We start from the raw sequence: 21,138 nt of genomic DNA, 5'->3' as shown, positions 1-21,138 counted from the left end.
TCTGCTTCTCCTCAAGATCCATACCCAATAGTTCTAAACCCTTAGTGCAGATTGCTCTCGCCCCCAAACATCCACAGCAATTTTCTCTTACCCCATCAACATTGTTAGGTACATCTATTAACATTTCCTCTGCTTTCTGGACCAGGAGGTGCTTAAGGAAAGGGTCATATCTTATTTTCGCATTCCTGACACTTAGCATGATACCCAAGTAGATATTGTTGAATGAATGGATGGATAAGAAAAAAACACGAAAAAGTAGGGTCTTCAAAAAAAGAATGTAAGGCAAAATTAATTACCAATGTTTCCTCAGTGCTTATCAGAGCAAAAGAAAAAAGGAAAGTTCTTACCTTTTGACTTTTAATTTGTTCTACTACAACCATCACAGAGGGAAAAAGGAGCTGGAACTATAAAGTAGAAAATAATTAGTAAGGTATATAATCAAAGACAAAGAAAAAAAATCAATTCAGCAAAAGCTTTTGTTTCTAAATAGTCCAACTTAAGGCAAAATGGCAATACCACAGAGCAATCAAGATCCAGTATCCCACCTAAGGCAATGTGACGTGGGGTTGGCTGTAGACAGGAAGAGGATGGCAGAGAGAAGCAGTTTCTGAGGCTGATGTAACTATTAATATTGATGGCAACATACAGCAATAACATTGGACATTAAGTTTCAACTAAATCTGGAACTTTTCAAATAGTTTTCATCTAGTAAAGCATACAAAATGCCCAGAATATAAAATGTTGGGCTCTGAATCTAGAAGAAAAGTTCTTGAAAATAGTGTCACAAATTAGATTATTCTAACAACATCAACAGATTCCAAAGCATTTGGTTATTTGGGCAGCATACCTGATCTAAGGAGTAATTGACATGTGATATGGAGAGATGAGGGTCAGCCAGGAACTGCAATAAAAAACATATGATTAGGGCTCCACACCAAATATCTCAAATCTATTTGATCTATAAAAACTAGAAGAGAGGCTGGGTATGGTGGCTCACACCTATAATTCTAGCACTCTGGGAGGCTGAGGCAGGCAGATCGTTTGAGTTCAGGAGTTCGAGACCAGCCTGAGCAAGAGCGAGATGCCATCTCTACCAAAAATAGAAAGAAATTGGCTGGAAAACTAAAAATATATATAGAAAAAATTAGCTGGGCATGGTGGTGCATGCCTGTAGTCCCAGCTACTCAGGAGGCTGAGGCAGAAGGATCGCTTGAGCCCAGGAGTTTGAGGTTGCTGTGAGCTAGGCTGACACCACGGCACTCCAGCCCAGGTAACAGAGTTAAGATTCTGTCTCAAAAAAAAAAAAAAAAAAAATCTAGAAGAGAATCTGAGAATGGGCTTAGTGTTAGTTTTAGGCTACAGAGAATTGATAATTTATAGAAGATTTTGATTCTATTTTCAGGTGACAAAGAAGCCAAAGCCAGGGCTTTTACAAGCTAAGGAACGTGTGCCATGATGTATAAGCCACTTTGACGATGGGTTGGGCAATCACAGTGAAAACATTGAATCCTCCAGCCACACAGGAAACAGCTCTGAACAACCTGATCTTATCAAAGGGCCCTTCAGATTCAAGAACATGCCCTAATGTGCCATTCCAGAGGTGTTCCCTATATCTACTTTTTCTCACCTCTTGTTCCAAATCAAGCAGTGCTTGGCGATAGGGCTGCAAAACTGAATCCAACCCTGTGCAGAAGGCCCTCAGGTAGATTCCATGTAACCCGCCTTGGCCCTGCTGAGATGGATGGTGATCCTGAAATCAAACAAAGAGAAGTTAACTTCTCAGCTTTGACCCTGAAACCCGAGGAAGACATTATCCTTTGTTAGTGGTATTGGTTTTGCTTAAATAATTCCATATCAAAGCAGTGCTTCAGTGAGAAGAAAACCCAATAGAAGATAGAGATTTTGAGCTCTCATCTTTTAAAATGTGACAATATTTTAATTTTCCAAGGAGACCTAGATATTACAAACAAGCAAGTATTGTCAGTGGAGATTTTTCTACAACTATTCTAGATATTACCTAGATATTACAGACCTAGATATTACCTAGATATTACAAACAAGCAAGTATTGTCAGTGGAGATTTTTCTACAACTTAATTTTGACCGTATCACTCCCAGTTTAAAACCCTTTGGTGGCTTCCCACTGCCCTAGATTAATATCATCTCCTATATATGGCATACAGTGACTTCTGCATTCTGATACTCATTTCTCCAAAATTATCTTTCACTGCTTCCAACTTCACATCCTCATTTCTAAACAACCCACAGTCCACCAGATGTGCCTTGCTTCTGTTGTCTCTCACCCCTGTGGATTTGGACTTGTGTTCTACTTAAAACTGTGCATCTTTGTAACAAATAGCTCCTCTTCCTGCAGGACCCAGCTCAAGCACCTCTTCTCCACAAAGCCCTTTTCTAACTCTCCCTAGGGGATTAATACCTCCACCTTTAACAACATATTTATTTAGTGCTTGAATTATACTTTTTAAATGTGTATCCTTCACTAGGTCAAGAGCTTCATGAAGGCAAGGACCACACTTTATTAATCCTTGTATCTTAGTTCCTATCACAGTTCTTTAGACAGAAGATCAATAACTGAATCTTCCTTCTAACATCCCTCTCCTGGCTGGGTTGGCAAGTCCTTAAAACATGTATCTGACAGCCAACATGGGAAGTTGTGAGACTCTCATCAAGAGGGTTATACATGAATACAGCTTGCCATTCAAGAAACCTGCAAGTGTTTTTCTAGGACCTTCTTAAGTAATTTTACATGGGGTATTGCAGTTTACAGCTGATTGGAGGCTATGACGACTAGCCTCTCTGGCTATGTACTGATTTAGGTGATCAGGCTCTGCTGGTGGGAGATAAGATAGCAGAATTCAGCAACAGATGTGATAGGAAGCTTGGGTTCAGGTGTTATAAATTATAGCACAGCACAGCCAGATAATGCAGCGTATGCTAGTAGTTCCTGAACAAATGTTTACAGGTATGATAAGAACGGTATGGACAAAAGTTGAAACAGACCAGAGTGAGTTATAGCCAGCCAATTTTGTTTTGATCTTGTGTCATTCCAGAGAAATGAATGTTTTTATCACAAAATGAAAGAGAAAATGAGTATTTTTTTTTTTTTGAAACAGTCTCGCTTTGTTGCCCAGGCTAGAGTGAGTGCCATGGCATCACCCTAGCTCACAGCAATCTCAATATTCTGGGCTCAAGCAATCCTTCTGGCTCAGCCTCCTGAGTAGCTGGGACTACAGGCATGCACCACCATGCCCAGATAATTTTTTCTATATATATTAATTGGCCAATTAATTTCTTTCTATTTATAGTAGAGATGGGGTCTCGCTCTTGCTCAGGCTGGTTTTGAACTCTTGACCTTGAGCAATCGGTCCACCTCGGCCTCCCAGAGTGCTAGGATTACAGGCGTGAGCCACCATGCCCGGCCGAAAATGAGTATTTTTATTACTTTTCCCAAAAAAGAGGTACGACAGGTACCTTTATAATTTGGGGAAGTAGGAATTCACCTATAAGATAAAATCCACATAGGCTTGTTTAAGTATTACATACAAAAAACAATTAGAGACCTTGTATTCACGTGACTATTTCTAGTGATGAGAAATCCATAACTTATTTCACATGAATCACCAATGTATTCACTGATAGATTCACACAGCTTCTGCTCTCTAGAGGTGTACATTCCCCCGAGAACAGGATCCCACCTGTTGCTGCACGTGGCCTGTGTACTGTTCAATGAACTCCGTGAAACGAATATAGTCTGTGCCGAGCCGGCAGAGTCGATTCAAGACGCTGGTTTCACTGGGGTGGAGAAATGGGAAGTCCTGGGACACCTGCAAGAAGAGGGACAATGCCACAAACACTGATGCCTGCTTGTCACTCTCTCTGTTCTTTGGGACACTTAAAATATTTCAAACTATGTATTTATCTTTTTCCCTTCTCAATACGCCCACTTAAGTTGGTTAAGTTCTAAATACAGGTATTTCCAAACCACTATGAAGCTGTTTTCCATCCCCTAATTATTTGCTTTTTAAAATAGATAACACATGGTAAAGAATTCAAACAGTACAAAATGGTGTACATTAAAAATAAGTCTACCTTCCCAGAGGCAGCCACTCTTACTTGTTTCTTATGCAATCTTCCAGGGATGGCCTACAAGGTATAGGGTTTTGACTGGTTGCAACAAAGTCTCTTTAGCAATGCTGCTCAGATTGGGGTCTGCGAACTCCAAGGGTTTCTCAGACATCTTCTTAGGATTTACAAACCGTCTATGAAATTTTATATTTCGTTTCATTAGAATAAAAATCTAAAATTAATGTAAACATAGTATAATCCGCAAAAGCACCTGGCCGTATAAAATTAGTGTTACTTGTAATTGTGTTTTTAATTTAAATGAAGTACAAATGATGGCCTAATATGCTATATAAAGGTTTCACAGCAGTTCAAGTAGAAAAAAGTAGTCAGGCAATGTATTCATTCAACCAACTTTTTAAATATTGTGGTAAAATATATATAACATAAAATCAACCATTTTAACTATTTTCAAGTATACAGTTCACTGGCATTTAAGTACATTCACACTATTGTGCAACTGTCACCACTATCCATCTCCAGAATTTTTCTCTCCCAACTGAAACTCTGTATCTACTAAGCACTAACTCCCCATTCTCCCTGCCCCTGCCAAAAACGGTTCTACTTTCTCTCTGTGAATTTGACTATTCTAGCTACCTCATATAAGTAGAATAATTCAATATTTCTCCTGTAGTGACTGGCATATTTCACTTAGCATAATGTTCTCAAGGTTCATCCATATTGTAGGTCGTGTCAGATTTCCTTCCTTTTTATGGCTGAACAAATTTCTATTGTATATTTAATATACACATTTTATTTATTCATTCATCTGTCAATGGACACTTGAGGTGCTTCCACCTTTTGGCTATTGTGAACAATGCTCTGTGAACATGGGTGTAAAAATATCTGTTGAGGCCGGGCATGGTGGCTCACACCTGCAATCCCAGCACTTTGAGAGGCCAAGGTGGGAGGATCACTGGAGGCCAGGAGTTTGAGACCAGCCTGGGCAACATAGTGAGACCCCATCTCTACAAAAAACACAAAACTTAGCCGGGCAGGGTGGCGAACACCTGAAGTTCCAGCTACTTGGGAGTCTAAGGTGGGAGGAGGTTAAGGTTACAGTTAACTATGCTCATGCCACTGTACTCTAGCTTCGGTGACACAGCATGACCCTGTCTCCAGAAAAAAAAAAAAAAAGCCCTAAAGTCCTTACTTTTAACTCTTTTGGGTATATACCCAGAAGTGGAACTGCTAGATCATATGGTAATTCTGTTTAATTTTTTGGGAAACTGCCATACCATTTTCCACAGTGGCTGCATCATTTTACATTTTCACCAGCAACGTATAAGGTTACCAATTTCTCTACAATCTCACCAATACTTATTTTCTGTTTTTTTTTAAATTTTTTTTATATATTTTTTTCCTGTCCTGAAGTCTGTTTTTTTTTTTAATAATAGCCATCCAAATGGATGTGAAAGTGGTATCTCATTGTCATTTTGATTTATATTTCTCTAATGATTAGTGATATTGTACATCTTTTCATGGGCTTATTGACCATTTGTATATCTTTTTTGGAGACTCAATCAACTTTTAATGAACACCTACTCTTTACCAGGCACTGTGCTAACATTCTAAAGAGTGAACAAAATCAGATACAGTTATTACTCCAAAGGAACTTAGCATATTATATATTCATATGAGTATTATATTTTGTGGAGATAATCTTTATGACAGTAAATGTGGTAATAAATAGGCAAAGATTTTTTCTGTTACTGAGTACATGATAATATGACTAGGAATCCATTTAATGTAAATTTTAATGACACAATGCTAATCATATCTTCAAGTTAATAACTTAAGAGGTAGCATGACATAGTACTTAAGAACCTGGTCTTTGGAGCCAGAATCGGGTTGGAATTCCTGAGTTGCCTTTTACTTGCCTGAAAGCTTAGGCAAGTTACTATACCTCTGTATGCCTCAGGTTTCATACCTATAAGGTGGAGATAATAATTATGAAGATTAAATCAACATGTAAAGCAAATGTGCCAAGCCCATAGCAAGTACTCAATACATATAAGCAATTTTTTTATCATGAACCAGGGTACCATCTGTACCCAGTTATCAGGTGATACCCCTGTGCAAATTGTCATTTGTTAGTAGAGTTCTAGAAAAGTTTAAGATCTAATTATTCTAAATGACAAACAATACCTTGAAGTTACTGATACCATTTTGTGCAATATATGCTGTACATATTCATATGAACAGGCTGAGAAACCCTGCATTAGAGTAATATTAATCTGAATTTGATTTGGTAGTTTTGTTTATATTTAATTTATAAAAATATGTGGTTTTACATTTAAGAGCAATATGCTTGAGTTTATGCCTAGCTTATTATGAATATATTCAATATTATAATAAAAATAATTGTCATCAACAATGGACACTGATGACAGTTTTTCCCTTTATTCAAATGTGAAAAACACTGCTCTGCAGAAAGTATACAATATTTGCTGTTTTTGTCTTCTTGTTTTCCATAAATATCTAAACACCTGCTATGTGGCAGAAACTGTGCTAGGTGTTCCAGGTACATGAAAGAAGACCAATGCTGTCTTTGTCTCCCGTGGGCAATCTATGTGGGAGAAAGACTATAAACAGGTAACAACAATAATTACGAGTTGTGTTAAGTACTATAAGGGAAATAAACAAGTTTCTGCGATAGAGAATAATGGCATAAGGGGAGGATCCTCAATTTAAAATGTGGTCAGAGAAAGTTTTTCTGAGCAGTGACTTTAAAGCTGACACCTTAAGTATGAAAAGGAAGAAAATACCTGATTGAGATTTTTTTATAGGAAAGGAAGGAAAAGGATGAATTACTTGTGGCTCTCTCCCCCAGCTCCCACCTCAGCTATTTTTCTGATAGTGTTATGTTGTCTTATTCCAGATAGTCAAGCACTCATATGCTTCCTGAACATTTATTTCCTCTTATATGCCTGGCACCGTGCTAAGTTCTACAATGGAAAAGTGAAATACCAACTCAGTCTTCAAAGATCTACACAATGAAAAGTGACAATTTAGACTCCATACAAATCTTCACCTCATTTATTTATTTAAAAAAAACTCACCTAAACTCCCAAAGCCCAAATACACATCCATAAAGAAGAAGAATCTGTTCGATTGATAAGTTTTATAAAGTAAGACCGTACTTTTTCTGCTCTTCTATAGTCTATATTGCCAGTTCTCCCAGGAATATGCATAACTTTGTGATCAGACAGACCTATCTTGCCACTACCAAGATTAGCCAGCACAAAGCTCTCTAAGCTTCAGTTTGCTCATTCGTAAACTGGTGCTAACAATACCTAAGTGGCCAAGTTATTGAGAGCATTAGATAACATTACCTGAACACATAAGAGTAGTTCAGATACTGAATCCAGAAAGACCTGGGTTCAAAACGAAGCTCTGCTAATTACTAGCTATGTGCTCCTGGTAGTTATTTAACATCCTAAACCTGGGTTAATCCGTAAAATGGATATAAATTATGAGGATTAAATGAGATAATGCATACGCACAATATATAACACTCCTCATACATTCCTGGTTACACGAAAGCCCCCTACCAAGTTCTTCACCTAGTGCAGAAATGTCCTGGGAAAGGAGCAATGAGGGAAACACTAAACACTCTCGAATTCATTTTTTCATTCAAGAAAATGAAAAACACAGTTCCCGAGCACGTATTGGGTGTTTGGGTGCTGTGTATTTGGACCAGCCTTCAAAACTCACTTTGAAACAGAATACAAGCCTGAAAATAAATAGTAAAAAGTGACTCCCTCACTTTTATATCGTTCCCCAGCAACTCTCGCTCAGACACCTCGACCTTAGGCCCTGTCCTCGATTCCCCACAAAGGCGGGGCCACGGGAGGCCAGCCTTCTGCTCCCCAGCCTGGGCCCAGCCCTCTCCAGGTGTTTACATCGCCCTGAGGCCCCGAGGGCTCCGCCCTCAGCAGCCTGCGCAGGGGCACGCCCAGAGCCCTGCAAGCCCCGCCCCTCAGGCTCCTCCCCTCAGGCTCAGACCCACGCCTTCCGCGCTCCCTAGTTTCCGCGCTCTGAGCCGGACAGTACCTGGAGGCCACTCCGTTTGTTCCAGGTGAAAATGGACCCTGGGTACCCGCTCAGAGCCAAGAGCAGTTCGTGGATCATTCCTACGGCGGACTTCGAGTCCCTAGCTACGTCACCTCCTCCAGCGCCCTTCCAGGCAAACGCGGGGGCGAATACTGCCCCTGCGACACGCGCACAGGCCCCTGTGTCGGGCGGTTTGTCCTGAATGAACCCGCCAAGACAAATGATGCAGGAAGAGCGGACGGGAAGCGGGGAAGTGGTCTCGAGTCGAGCCCCGGAAGCGCGCCCAGCTAGGACACCCGCTCGCTCCCGCCTCAGTTCTGCGGAGATGGGAGTAGCGGGAGTTGCCCTCGCGCATGCGCCCTTGGTGCCCCGAGGCGCCCGCTCGGACTTCCGGTTTGGGAGCCGGGCTGGGAGGCTGGAGAGCAGGGGCTGGGGGCTTGGGGCTGGACCCGAGTGGGTGAGGCTGGCCCGGGGACAGGGATGCGAGTGGGTTGAGGACAGCTCGAGAGGGAGACGCTCCCAGGGCTGGATTGGACGGTGCCCTCAGGGCGCCTTGGCCTGGTCAGAGGCCTCTGGAGGGACTGGACGACAGCTCCGAGAGTAACCCGGCCGGAGGGAGCGGAGACAAAGAGGCCGGAACCCCGCACCCGCCGCTCCTAGAACTGAGCCCTGCGCCCGCGACCCCGCAGCGCTCGGAGCCTTCGCCTAGCACCCGAGCTCGTCCTCAGGAAACCCATTCCTACTACTGCCCACTCGGACTACCTCCAACTCAGTGTGACTCTCCCCAAGCCCACCTGGTCCTCGCTTCAGGAGGCAAAACCAACTTCTCTCCATGCGCGAGGTTTCCCGTTAGTAGCTCCCGAACCCTTGCTGAGCGGTTACTTCTCTGAGGGCAAAACAAAGACCCTTGAGGACTTGATTTTTGTTTGGGGTGGGAATTGGTGGTTGTGGCGTCTGAGGGGGCGGGGCGGACTCAGAGGGCCTTGGGAAGGACTGCAGAGGTTAGAGGCTTTTTTGCCTTCAGCAGGATAGTGACTTTCCGTTAGATCATCTTGAGCTCCAGGTCTCCCATATGGTTCGAACTCATTGTGCAACATTGATCAGGGAAATTAAATGGGAACAGACTTGAGGGGGGTGGGAGAGGATCAGACAGTACTTTATATCCCCTGCTGCTTCCTGGGGCCGCTCCGGAAGTCACCCAGAAATGCAGACTTTGAAAGGTCTCTTTCCTTCATGCTCAGTGTTGGCTTGCTGCCCTGAAGATGGTGCTACCTCATATGGCCACTTGGAGCATATGGGAAGTCAGGCCAGCTCTGCCAAGACTTTACACATATGAATATATTCCTTCTGATAGTGCCATCTCTCTCTACCCTAGGAAGAAACTCCTCTTACAGAGAGAGACTCATCTGCAGGTGATTCTCCAAGGACATGGGAAGATAGGTGTAAGCCCTGGAACCCAGACCCTTAAGTGGAGGGAAGCTGCTTTCTGCTGTGAATGATGGCCAAACCCACTATGAGAGGGAATGGCACTAACTCTGAGACCTTCAGGCAGCGCTTCAGGAGATTCCATTACCAGGAGGTGGCTGGGCCCCGGGAGGCTTTCAGCCAACTCTGGGAACTTTGCTGTCGGTGGCTAAGGCCGGAGGTGCGCACCAAGGAGCAGATTGTAGAATTGTTGGTGCTAGAGCAGTTCCTGACCATCTTACCTGGGGAGATCCAGAATTGGGTACAGGAGCAATGTCCAGAAAGTGGAGAGGAGGCAGTGACTCTGGTGGAAGATTTAGAAAGAGAGCCTGGAAGACCTGGATGTTCGGTGAGAAGGGAGGGGGAATTCAAAAGTGTGAGATTGGGAAGGGGCAAGGATAGAGGGCCAAATTAAGGTATAGACAGGCTTAAAAAGGGGCATAGTCTCCCTTGGTGATACTTATACTTCTGGTCTGGACCAGGTAACTTTTTCAGATAGTGCTTATCTGGAGATGCTACCTGGGTGTACCTTTGCCTACCCTGTCATGAGTTTTTCCTAGTTTCCCAGTTTCTTAAGAGGGAAGAAAAGGAAATTTATTTTTTTGAGACAGAATCTCGCTTTGTTGCCCTGGCTAGAGTGAGTGCCATGGCGTCAGCCCAGCTCACAGCAACCTCAATCTCCTGGGCTCAAGTGATCCTTCTGTCTCAGCTTCCCGAGTAGCTGGGACTACAGGCATGCGCCACCAAACCCAGCTAATTTTTTCTATATATATTTTTAGCTGGCCAATTAATTTCTTCCTATTTATAGTAGAGACAGGGGTTTCACTCTTGCTCAGGCTGGTTTCAAACTCCTGACCTCCAGCAATCTGCCCGCCTTGGCCTCCCAGAGTGCTAGGATTACAGGCGTGAGCCACTGCGCCCGGCCGAAAAGGAAATTTTTTTTTCAGCCTGTAGTTGGGTTTACTATTTTGATCTTTTCCTTCTGGAGTTCCAGCTGCTCTAAGGTAATGATAATAGAATAAGACCCTTGTTGGCTTTAACCTCCCCAACCCCTACAACCCTAACCATGTCCCAGAAGGATGATCTCTTTTGGGGTATTAAACAGTCTCCTCTAGGAATGCCCCTCATTATGACCTTGCAGTGACAATTAATGGGGGTTGTTTCTAGGTCACAGTCTCTGTGAAGGGGCAGGAAGTGCGCTCGGAGAAGATGGCACCCCTGAAAGCATCACGAGAGTTATTAAGTGTTCGGCAGGAGTCAGTGGAACCCCAGCCCAGGGGTGTACCCAAGAAAGAGAGGGCAAGAAGCCCAGACCTGGGACCACAGGAGCAGATGAACCCAAAGGAGAAGCTCAGACCTTTTCAAAGGAGCGGTGAGGAGTAGATTCATATGGGAAGATAGAGTGCCCACTAAATTGGGAAGTAGGATTGGGAAAGGGATTTTAGGAATGAGTGGAAACTGTAGAGTATGTGGTTGCTGGGGATCTCCTGAAGACATGTAGTTTAGCCCTCTGGTACAGTAAGTACTCTTATGTTACCTCTTTTGACAAGTCTGCTAGAGAATGACTCCCGAGTTTTTATCCTTTTATCCGTGTTTTACTATTTCTTAGTAATGATGATAGTAGGTCACTATTTTCTAGATGAAAATTCTTTTCTATACTTGAAGGCACATCTTCCTTTTAGTTGTTTTCCTTCTCCGAATTAAACTGTATTTGTTTCTTTACTCTTTCCCCAAAAGATTCATTCTTTAGACCTAAGTTTTTGTTACTTTGGAACTTTTAAGTTCTTCAAGTATTATGTTAATTGTACAGAACTAAGTTATATATTATTCTAGTAAAAGTCTGTTAGATAGAGGTAAGAATTTTACTTCAGAATTTTGATCATTTCATTTAAAACTTGTTGAGGTTGTTTTGAATTCTGATCTTATCAACCAAGACAACAGCCTTCTCAGCAGGTTTGGTAACTGTCTCTGTTTAACCATCCAGATGAAATCCCTCAACCTCACACACAGACTTGCAGGATTGATCAGTTTTTGAACACCTACCATGTGTTTAACACTTGCAGGGTACTCTGCAACAAGAAAAGGTTTATATCTTCAAAGAACTTATAATATGCTTGAGTACACAACAGCAGACTATAAAATGTATACTGAACTGAACTGTATTGAAACAATGCCAAACGATGACTTGTTCAATTGTGTGAGTACTTTAGAGGTCTGGCAGAGTGGGAGATGAGGGTGTGCTGATGGAAGGCTTCTTGGGGGCACTAAAAAATACAGCTTCTTGAAGGATGGGTTGAATTTGGATAGGAGGAAAGGAGTTAAAGGAAAGGCAGATAGTGATGAATAAAAGTATGCTGTGTTCTAGAGAAAAGAGTCTAACAGAAATGGGTAGTGATGGTAGACACTAAGGTTAAGAGTCAGCAGGAAAGCATGTGAGCTGTGGAAGCAAGAGCCTGTGGTCAGAACACAGTGATTTCTGAGTTATCCAGGTGTGAGAGGATAAGGAGTCTGGACTTAGATGGTGGCAGTAGGAATGGAGAGGAAGGACATACTAAGGGAAGCACCTTTAGAACTTGGTGACTGAGTGTGAGGGAAACAGATGAGTTGAAGACGATCTCCCCTTCTCTCCTTGAAATCACTCTGAGTTTAATTCTCTAGCCCTAGGTAAAGAATAGTAGGAGACAGGTGATGACTTTCCAGCTAAGACCTGCCTGCCTACAGTAGTCATGAGGGCTAGGGAACTACTTGGAATAGAATTATCTGCTCTGAACACACAACAGAACTTTTTCCTCTTGTCACCTTGCTATGGAAAATAAAGTATTTCTCATCTTTTGAGGTTTCCTGTATTTTCCCCACTTTCTTCAACCCATTGAACTTTCTGAAAACACTTCCCTAGACACTTTCTTTATAATCCTCTTGGATAAAAAAGACAGGACTGAATTCAGAGTGTTTTTTTTGTTTTTTTCTTTTATGATCTGTCCAAACTATGATACCCTTTGTTTGCTTCCCTGCAAGCAGGATTTCCATTTCCTAAATCCGGTGTGGTCTCCAGGTTGGAGCAAGGAGAGCCATGGATCCCAGATCTGCTGGGCTCCAAGGAAAAAGAATCCCCAAGAGGCAGCCACAGAGGAGATAAACGAGTGCATGCTGATCTGTTACCATCCAAAAGAGAGAGAAGAAGCTGGGTAGAACAAGATCACTGGGGCTTTGAAGATGAGAAAGTGGCAGGTGTGCACTGGGGCTATGAAGAGACCAGAACTCTCCTCGCAATTCTCAGCCAGACTGAGTTTTATGAGGCTCTCCGAAACTGTCATCGAAACAGCCAAGTGTATGGGGCTGTGGCTGAGCGGCTCCGGGAGTATGGCTTCCTCCGGACCCTGGAACAGTGTCGGACCAAGTTCAAAGGTCTCCAGAAGAGCTATCGGAAAGTCAAGAGTGGCCACCCACCTGAGGCCTGTCCCTTCTTTGAAGAGATGGAAGCCCTGATGAGCGCCCAGGTAATTGCCCTGCCCAGTAATGGCCTGGAAGAGGCAGCCTCTCACTCTGGACTGATGGGCAGTGATGCTGAGACTGAGGAGCCAGAGCAGGGCAGCTGGCAACATGAGGGAGCAGAAGAGGCTGTGGCTGAAGACTCTGACAGTGATGAAGTGGATCTGGAGGGGCCCGCACAAGATCCTGACAACTCATCTGCACCTGTCCTGTTTAGAAGCCCAAGTGGTAAGAAATTTTTCTTTTTGTGGTTTTGGGATTAGACTTGGGGAACAATGAGACTGGATGCGTAGTCAGGAAGCTCAATGTCACCTGCCACCTTCACAAGAAACATTTCTTAATTCTATGTATATTTCATTCTCTTTTTGTGGGAAAATCAGTGAGAAAATAGGGAATAAATTTAGACCTTTGAAAGAAATACCCTCAGAAAATTCAGAGTCTTGAAAAGGAATGTCATTCCTTCCATTTCTTTTTTTTTTTTCTTTTGAGACAGAGTCTCTCTGTGTTGCCCAGGCTAGAGTGCCGTGGCGTCAGCCTAGCTCTTAGCAACCTCAAAGTCCTGGGCTCAAGTGATCCTTCTGCCTCAGCCTCCTGAGTAGCTGGGACTACAGGCATGCACTACCATGCCCAGCTAATTTTTTCTATATGTTTTTAGCTGTCCAATTAACTTCTTTCTATTTTTAGTAGAGACGGGGGTCTCACTCTTGCTCAGGCTGGTCTTGAACTCCTGAGCTCAAATGATCCTTCTGCCTCAGTCTCCCAGAATGCTAGGATTACAGGTGTGAGCCACTGCGCCCAGCCCCTTCCATTTCTTTATGAAAATATTTTTTTCCTATTCTTAAAATCATTGCAGGTTCACTGAGAAAAATGTGGCATTGTATTATCTTTAAGGGGAACTAGTGTTTATTGAGCACCTCATGTGAACTTGGTGCTTTAAATATTTTATCTTTTACTCTCTCAAATCTCAAAGTCAGTTTATTATGTTTTCAGTTTTACTTAAAATAGTACAGTGAAGAATTGCCCAAAGTTGGGCAAACATTTTATAAGTCTTCTCTCTGATATTCACAATATATGCTGGTATTTTAACAGGATCAAGAAGTCCTGATCAACAAGCAACAAAGCTTGTTTAACACTCTATATTGAAATGTTTTTGCCTATGGAATCCTTTTAAAAGGATTATCAACCTATTATTGTTGATATAATTTGTATAACTATGCTGTTGTGGGAAGAGCACCAAAGTATGATTCCGGAGGCTTAGATTCTAATCCTGATGATCACTAATCAGCTGGGTGACATTGGCAGTTATCTAACTATTATAAGTTTCCATTTTGTCAACTGTAAAGTGGGGCAGGGCAGTAGTACTACATCTCTGAAGTTGTTCCTTTGTGAACAGTGATCTTTTCCTTCCATTTTTTATTATATGCATGATTAGTTCTGTTCTAGCCTTCTTGTCTTCTACTTTTTCCTTTCTCTTTTTTCTTCATTCCTTTTCTTTTATTATCACTGACATAAATATATGTAGGTCAATCACAAACATGGCACATATGCTAAATGCTATTTCATTATCTTTGTTCTTTTCATCTTTTTTGTTGCTTTTTCTCATCTTCTACTGGGTCATTAAAAATGAAATGTCCAATTTCAAATCAAAAGATTAGTTTATTATATCTCAAGCAAAAACCAATAAAAGTAATCAAAGTATGTATCTATACTATCAACACAGTTTTGTCATCTTAACGGCAGCTTATTTATGCCAGCAGGGAAGCCTGGAGACCGAGTAGGAATGAAATCATGAAAGGTGTTTTTCACAGCTTGTTAAGAATTGAATATTTTTCCCTGCAAGAAGTGGTACAAAGCCTGAAAGAGAAGTGGTAGCCAGTGGTGCAAGGTCTAATGAATATGGTGGATGACAGAGAGTTCCAACTCCTGCATCTAGTTTGAGCAGCATTGTTTGTACAACATATGGTCAAATGTTGTCTTGCAAGAGGATTGGCTTGTCTATTGACCAATCTCAGCTGCTTAACTGCAAGCATCCTCATCATTTCATCCAATTGGTTGCAGTAGACATCTGCTAAAATCGATTGACCAGGTTTCATGAAGCTGTAGTGGATAATAGCAGTGCTGGACCACCAGACACCATTAGCTTTTTTTGAATATTAAGTTTTGGACTGTGTTTTGGCACTTCAACCATTATGCCGAATGCTTGCAATTGTCAAAAGGAATCCATTTTTTATCACATGTGACAATATAGTGTAGAAATGGTTCCCCTTTATGTAATGACAGCAAAGAAAGGCAAGCTTTGAGATGATTTCTCTTCTGGTGTTTATTTCATGCAGTACCCATCTATATAGTTTCTTTACCCTGCTGAATTGTTTCAAATGGTCCAGTACTGTTGGAATAGTAACCTCAAACCTTGCTGCTAATTCATGTGTAGGTTGAGATGGATTCGGTTCCACTACAGCTTTCAGCTCATCATTATCCACCTTGGTCTCAGGTCATCCATGTGGCTCATTTCCAAGAATAAAATCGCCAGAATGGAACTTCTGAAACCATAGTCACACTGTGTGTCCATTAGCCACATCCTTCCCAAACACTTCATTGATATTTTGAGCTGTCTGTACAGCATTGCTTCCACAACAGAACTTATAACATAAATTTTTGGCTTATCCATGGTTTCACAAAAATTGCTCTAAAAGAAAATGTGAAAGATAATCCCATTTGAATGACTGAGGATGTACCTTCACAATAAAAATAAAACAAGAAGTGTCAAAATGGAATGTCAGATATCAATGGTCAAACTTAGTACTTAAGGAAATTGGACATTTCATACTTAATAACCTAATTCTTTCTTGTTCTTTACTCGCAGAGAGTGGAGGATAATGGAAGAAATCTAACCTCTGCTGACTCTCAGGTAGTAGGAAGTCCCTTTGAAACTCCCTTCCCTCTATCTTGAGCACCTTCAGGGAGCAAAGACTATAACCACCCTGATGTTGCTTTCCTGAAAGTGCTGCCCAGGTGGGGGACCTGCCATGCTAGCATGTGTTCAGGCCTGAAAATACTATCTGCTCTTGCTTCTTTCTTCATTCCAGCTTCTGCCAGTCTTTCACCCCTATGGATGAGATGCATGCTTATAAGGTCCTTACATTGTGCCCTTCAGATCTTTGCTATTGCTAGGCTTGTTTATTTGAGATGGCAAGTGAAGAAAGGCCATAATAGGGATTAGGCAGCAGTGTGATTCTGAAAGAGGCAGTTCCTTACAGTTTTAAGTTATTCTTTGGGAAACAGAATTCATAAGGAAGTAGGGCAGGTGGAAAAAGAATGATCAGAGAAACTAGGGATGACTTATGGCTGACAGCGATTTATTGGGGTCTTCTTCTCCTGACCAGTGATTCTTCTAGTTAGGATCAGAATGCCAGGAAAAACTACTAAAAGTTTGGGAAAATGCATTCTATACACTTGCCTCAGTATATATAATGACTGTTTCAGGGATTAGGTGGAAAGGCTTCCTTTTTATATGGCTAAACAATTTATGAATAAAAGTTTTTGTGAAATTGCCAAAGGACATAGAGAAGCAAAACATTCTATGAGTTTATATTGATTTTGGAAACATTAAGTATTTTTACTTTTTCATCTAGGAACTCAAGCTTAGGTGATTTTTCATGATGCAGATGACAGGACTTAATAGGAATTAAGGTTATAAAGCTCTGGATTAAGTGGTGCTGAAATTTCTCTTCTGGTGGCAGGTGTACACTGGGGCTATGAAGAGACCAAGACTTACCTTGGTATTCTTAGTGAGACTCAGTTTTACGAAGCCCTCCGGAACTGTCACCGCAACAGCCAGTTGTATGGAGCAGTGGCTGAGAGGTTATGGGAATATGGCTTCCTTAGGACCCCAGAGCAGTGTCGGACCAAGTTTAAAAGCCTGCAAACCAGCTACCGGAAAGTCAAGAATGGCCAAGCACCAGAGACCTGTCCCTTCTTTGAAGAGATGGATGCTTTGGTGAGTGCTCGGGTTGCTGCCCCACCCAGTGATAGCCAGGAAGAAACAGCTTCTTGCCCCATCCAGGGGACCAGTGAAGCTGAAGCTGAGAAGCAAGCTGAGGAGGCAGAGGAGGCCATAGAGGAAGATTCTGATGATGATGAAGAGGATACTGAGATACCCCCAGAGGCTGACATAACCCGGGCTCCGGTCTTATTCCAGAGCCCCAGTGGTAAGATTCTTTCACTTCTTAAGGTATAAATAGCAAAGGGAGGCTGGCCGTGGTGGCTCACACCTGTAATCCTAACACTCTGGGAGGCTGAGGCTGGAGGATCACTCAAGGTCAGGAGTTTGAGACCAGCCTGAGCAAGAGAGAGACCCTGTCTCTACTAAAATAGAAAGAAATTAGCTGGACAACTAAAAAATATATATATAAAAAAAAATTAGCCGGGCATGGTGGTGCATGCCTGAGGTCCTAGCTACTCAGGAGGCTGAGGCAGAAGGATTGCTTGAGCCCAGTAGTTTCAGGTTGCTGTGAGCTAGGCTGACACCATGGCACTCTAGCCTGGGCAACAGAGTGAGACTCTGTCTCAAAAAAAAAAAAAAAAAAAAATAGCAAAGGGAGGGCAGTAGGATTTAGAAGCCATCAGATTGAGAACTGGCCTGTATACCCAGCTTTCCTGGATTCTTCTTATAACCACGCATGTTTCTTATCTATTCAAGCAGCTCAGTGAGGGGATACAAATTATTTATGTGACTTTGCTCCTCACACTACAGCACCAATCTGAGATAGTTGCAGACTTTATAAATTTGCTGTCATCTGTGTGTGAGGTGCTAGGTTTCCAGTCAGTTTACCTAACAGGGAATCTGAAAGCTAACATTTCTAAGTAGCATATCGTACCCATAGTAGGATAAAGGTGATTTTAAAAGTTCATACTCATTTATATATTTTTCTTCTGTCTCCTTTATTCACATACATGAAAAATTGATAACCCTTTTCTTCAGACACACTTTTGCAAAAGTCTGAGGTTTCTGAGGGAACTGACCCTTTGTATCTTAGCTGCTCTGTAAGAAAAAAATAATTCAGAATGGCTTCCTTCCTTGGGGGAAGAAGAGTCCTGATTTTGGAATCATACATGTACATGTATATGAATCTGGAATCTATTGTTTATTAGCTGAGTGACCTGGAGCAAGTTACTTAACCTCCAAGTTTGCTTATATATTTAGACTTCCCTCATAGGGTGGATGTAAATGGAGTACTGTGGTACAGCAGCTAGCATAGTGCCTAGGCGTGTAGTCGGTATTCAGTAAATACTAGTTTTCATTTCCCTAAGTCCTTTAGATGAGCATTCTTTAAGTGTGTTCCATGGGATATCGATATAGTCTACTAAAAAAATGGCTTCTAGGTTTGAGAAATACTCATCTTGGAGACTTATAATAAATAATCATATATTTAAGGTTCTGACTTCTCATTTAATCTAGTGAATCTTTATTTCATGCAACATCTCATAAGGCTTCTGGGTGGAAATACTTCTTTAGGGGGTATAGGCTGACACTCAGCATTCTTTTGCTCTTAGATTTAGTCCAGGGAATCTGGGATCCAGAATATACCTGAAATATCTGAATAAGTACCAATTCTCATAGCCTAGGCCCAAAGAAGTCTGGCATTTGTTCATAGTGAAAGACACTAAGTATTTTTATGCCCTGTTTTTTTTTTGTTGTTGTTGTTGTTTGAGACAGAGTCTTGTTCTGTTGCCCTGTGTAGAGTATAGTGGTGTCATCATAGCTCACTGCAACCTCAAATTCTTAGGTTCACGCCATCCTTCTGCCTCAGCCTCCAAAGTAGCTGGGACTACAGGCACATGCCAGGGCACCCAGTTAATTTTAGTAGAGACAGGGTCTTGCTCTTGCTCAGGCTGGTCTCAAACTCCTGAGCTTAAGCAATCCTTCCACCTCAGCCTTCCAGAGTGCTAGGACTTAGGCATGAGCCACTGCACCCGGCTTCTACCCTATTTTTATTTCCAACATATAAAGGAATGTGAGGGGAAGAGGACTCATAAAGCTCTTTCTGGATATAAAAGTTTCCCCAAAAGTCTCCTGGACATTCCCTTCTATATAGTCACCAGCAAAGAACATGAATAAGAATACCATGATAGGCCTGAGATATGGCAAAAATATAGCATTAGAAAGTATCTTTCCTATATAAACATGGTGATAGTCTTTTCTAAAACCTGGTGAGTTTTCCTTGCTGTACTAAGGGGATTTTCTGAAGATCATGGGTATCCAAGGATTAAAAGAATATATTAATCAGCCCCTGTGTAGATGAGAAGCATGTAATACTAAGTAGAGAAGTAAAACACTGGAATTTTAATAAAGGTAGTTATTTGGGATCTATATAGAGCTCCCTAACTTCTATCTTAAATCATCTAATGTAATACTTGATTTTCCCAAGTTTACTTTGTCCTGGCAAATACAATTAAGGAAATAGATAACTTTTTAAATTCTGTTCTTCTCTCAGGTTTTGAGGCTGGATTTGAGAATGAAGAGAATACAAAACGGGATATTTCTGAGGAAGTACAGCTGCATAGGACACTACTTGCAAGGTCTGAAAGGAAAATTCCCCGTCATCTTAATCAAAGTAAAGGCAGTGAGAGTGAATGCATACCAGGAAGACAATGGGAAAAGATCCCAGGGGAGAAAAGAGTAAAACTGACACTCCCAGAGAAGAGTTTAGGTAAAGTCCTAAGTCATCAGAGACCTTGCTTGGGAGAGAGACCCTATAAATATCTCAGATACAGTAAAAACTTTGGCCCAAACTCCCTTCTCATGCATCAGCTACCCCACCAGGTAGAAAATCCATATAAATGTGCCGACTGTGGAAAAAGCTTCAGTCGGAGTGCACGCCTTATTAGACACCGGAGAATCCACACTGGAGAGAAGCCTTATAAGTGTCTCGACTGTGGGAAGAGTTTCCGTGACAGTTCAAATTTTATCACCCATAGGAGAATCCACACAGGAGAGAAACCTTATCAATGTGGTGAGTGTGGGAAACGCTTCAATCAGAGCTCAAGCCTGATAATTCACCAGAGAACCCACACAGGAGAAAAGCCCTATCAATGTGAAGAGTGTGGAAAAAGCTTCAATAACAGTTCTCATTTTAGTGCACATCGCAGGATACATACAGGAGAGAGACCCCATGTGTGTCTTGACTGTGGAAAGAGTTTCAGTAAGAGTTCTGACTTACGTGCACATCACAGAACCCACACAGGAGAGAAACCCTATGGGTGTCACGATTGTGGCAAGTGCTTCAGTAAAAGCTCTGCCCTTAATAAGCACCGAGAAATCCATGCACGAGAAAAGCTTCTGTCACAGTCAGCACCTAAGTAAGCCCCTGAGGGTATATAAAGGAAAGAGCCTCAATAAATGTATTGTTTGGAAAGTCTTCCAGTAGTGAGATCCATCTCCTATTCTGTGCCCAGCTAGCTTAGGATATTCTTCAGGATTTATGCCACTGTTTGTTATGTTTTTCCTGGATCTAGAGTCAAATCCCCAAGGCACTTGTCTTAAGAATGAAAGTAAAATTTCCATCCCTCTCCCTGTCTGCATCTGATTGACAGATAACATCTTTTCCTTCACACTGCCTATGGTGTTCCCTCAATAAAGCAGAGAGAACATGATAGTAGGTCCTATGAATTTGATATGCATCCTCCTTTACTCATCCTGTCATCCAGCTGCATTTTTACTGGAAAAAACCCATCACAGCATTTCAGGGAGAAGTTGTGAGACTGCTCATTAAGTGGGTCTAGCTCTTCATACAATAATGGAAATGCTACAAAGAGTGACTTCCTACTCACTTACCCTGTGCTCAGATTGACATATTTGTCAGGCATATTCTTCATTTACCTTAAAGGAGAGTTTAATGTCCATCTTGGTTCTGCCCCTGAATCATCTTTTTCAGAACCCATATTCTATATGGGGAAATAATGTAAATCTTGTATAAATACTAAGGTG

General features: G+C 41.9%; 2 protein-coding genes across 5 annotated transcripts in view; one reads left to right on the top strand and one right to left on the bottom strand.

The window, feature by feature from the left end:
- TUBGCP4 (tubulin gamma complex component 4) overlaps nucleotides 1–8,537 on the bottom strand; it is a 30,978-nt gene extending 22,441 nt beyond the window's left edge. For both annotated transcript variants that reach the window (XM_012766617.3, XM_012766619.3), the window contains exons 1-5: nucleotides 8,199–8,537; nucleotides 3,716–3,844; nucleotides 1,628–1,750; nucleotides 848–901; nucleotides 348–404 (exon numbers count right to left, since the gene is read on the bottom strand). In XM_012766617.3, coding sequence (XP_012622071.1) covers nucleotides 348–404; nucleotides 848–901; nucleotides 1,628–1,750; nucleotides 3,716–3,844; nucleotides 8,199–8,276 — 441 coding nt within the window. In that variant the 5' untranslated portion in view covers nucleotides 8,277–8,537. The remainder of the gene's footprint in view (nucleotides 1–347; nucleotides 405–847; nucleotides 902–1,627; nucleotides 1,751–3,715; nucleotides 3,845–8,198) is intronic.
- ZSCAN29 (zinc finger and SCAN domain containing 29) lies at nucleotides 8,528–21,138 on the top strand. Of its 3 annotated transcripts, XM_012766610.3 has the most exons (6): nucleotides 8,528–9,046; nucleotides 9,574–10,011; nucleotides 10,830–11,034; nucleotides 12,681–13,379; nucleotides 16,892–17,359; nucleotides 19,646–21,138. In XM_012766610.3, the coding sequence occupies exons 2-6, from the start codon at nucleotides 9,694–9,696 to the stop codon at nucleotides 20,512–20,514; spliced, it is 2,559 nt and encodes an 852-aa protein (XP_012622064.1). In that variant the 5' UTR covers nucleotides 8,528–9,046; nucleotides 9,574–9,693; the 3' UTR covers nucleotides 20,515–21,138. The 3 variants fall into 3 exon arrangements, with proteins under 3 accessions (XP_012622064.1, XP_075860418.1, XP_075860419.1); XM_076004303.1 differs by having other exon boundaries at nucleotides 8,528–10,011; XM_076004304.1 differs by lacking the exon at nucleotides 8,528–9,046 and having other exon boundaries at nucleotides 9,795–10,011; nucleotides 12,715–13,379.

This window comes from Microcebus murinus, chromosome 6 (genome assembly GCF_040939455.1).
Source record: "Microcebus murinus isolate Inina chromosome 6, M.murinus_Inina_mat1.0, whole genome shotgun sequence".
In the NCBI taxonomy this organism is placed as follows: Eukaryota; Metazoa; Chordata; class Mammalia; order Primates; family Cheirogaleidae; genus Microcebus; species Microcebus murinus.
Note: the sequence above shows the minus strand (reverse complement) of the source record. Positions and strands in the feature narration are given on the sequence as shown.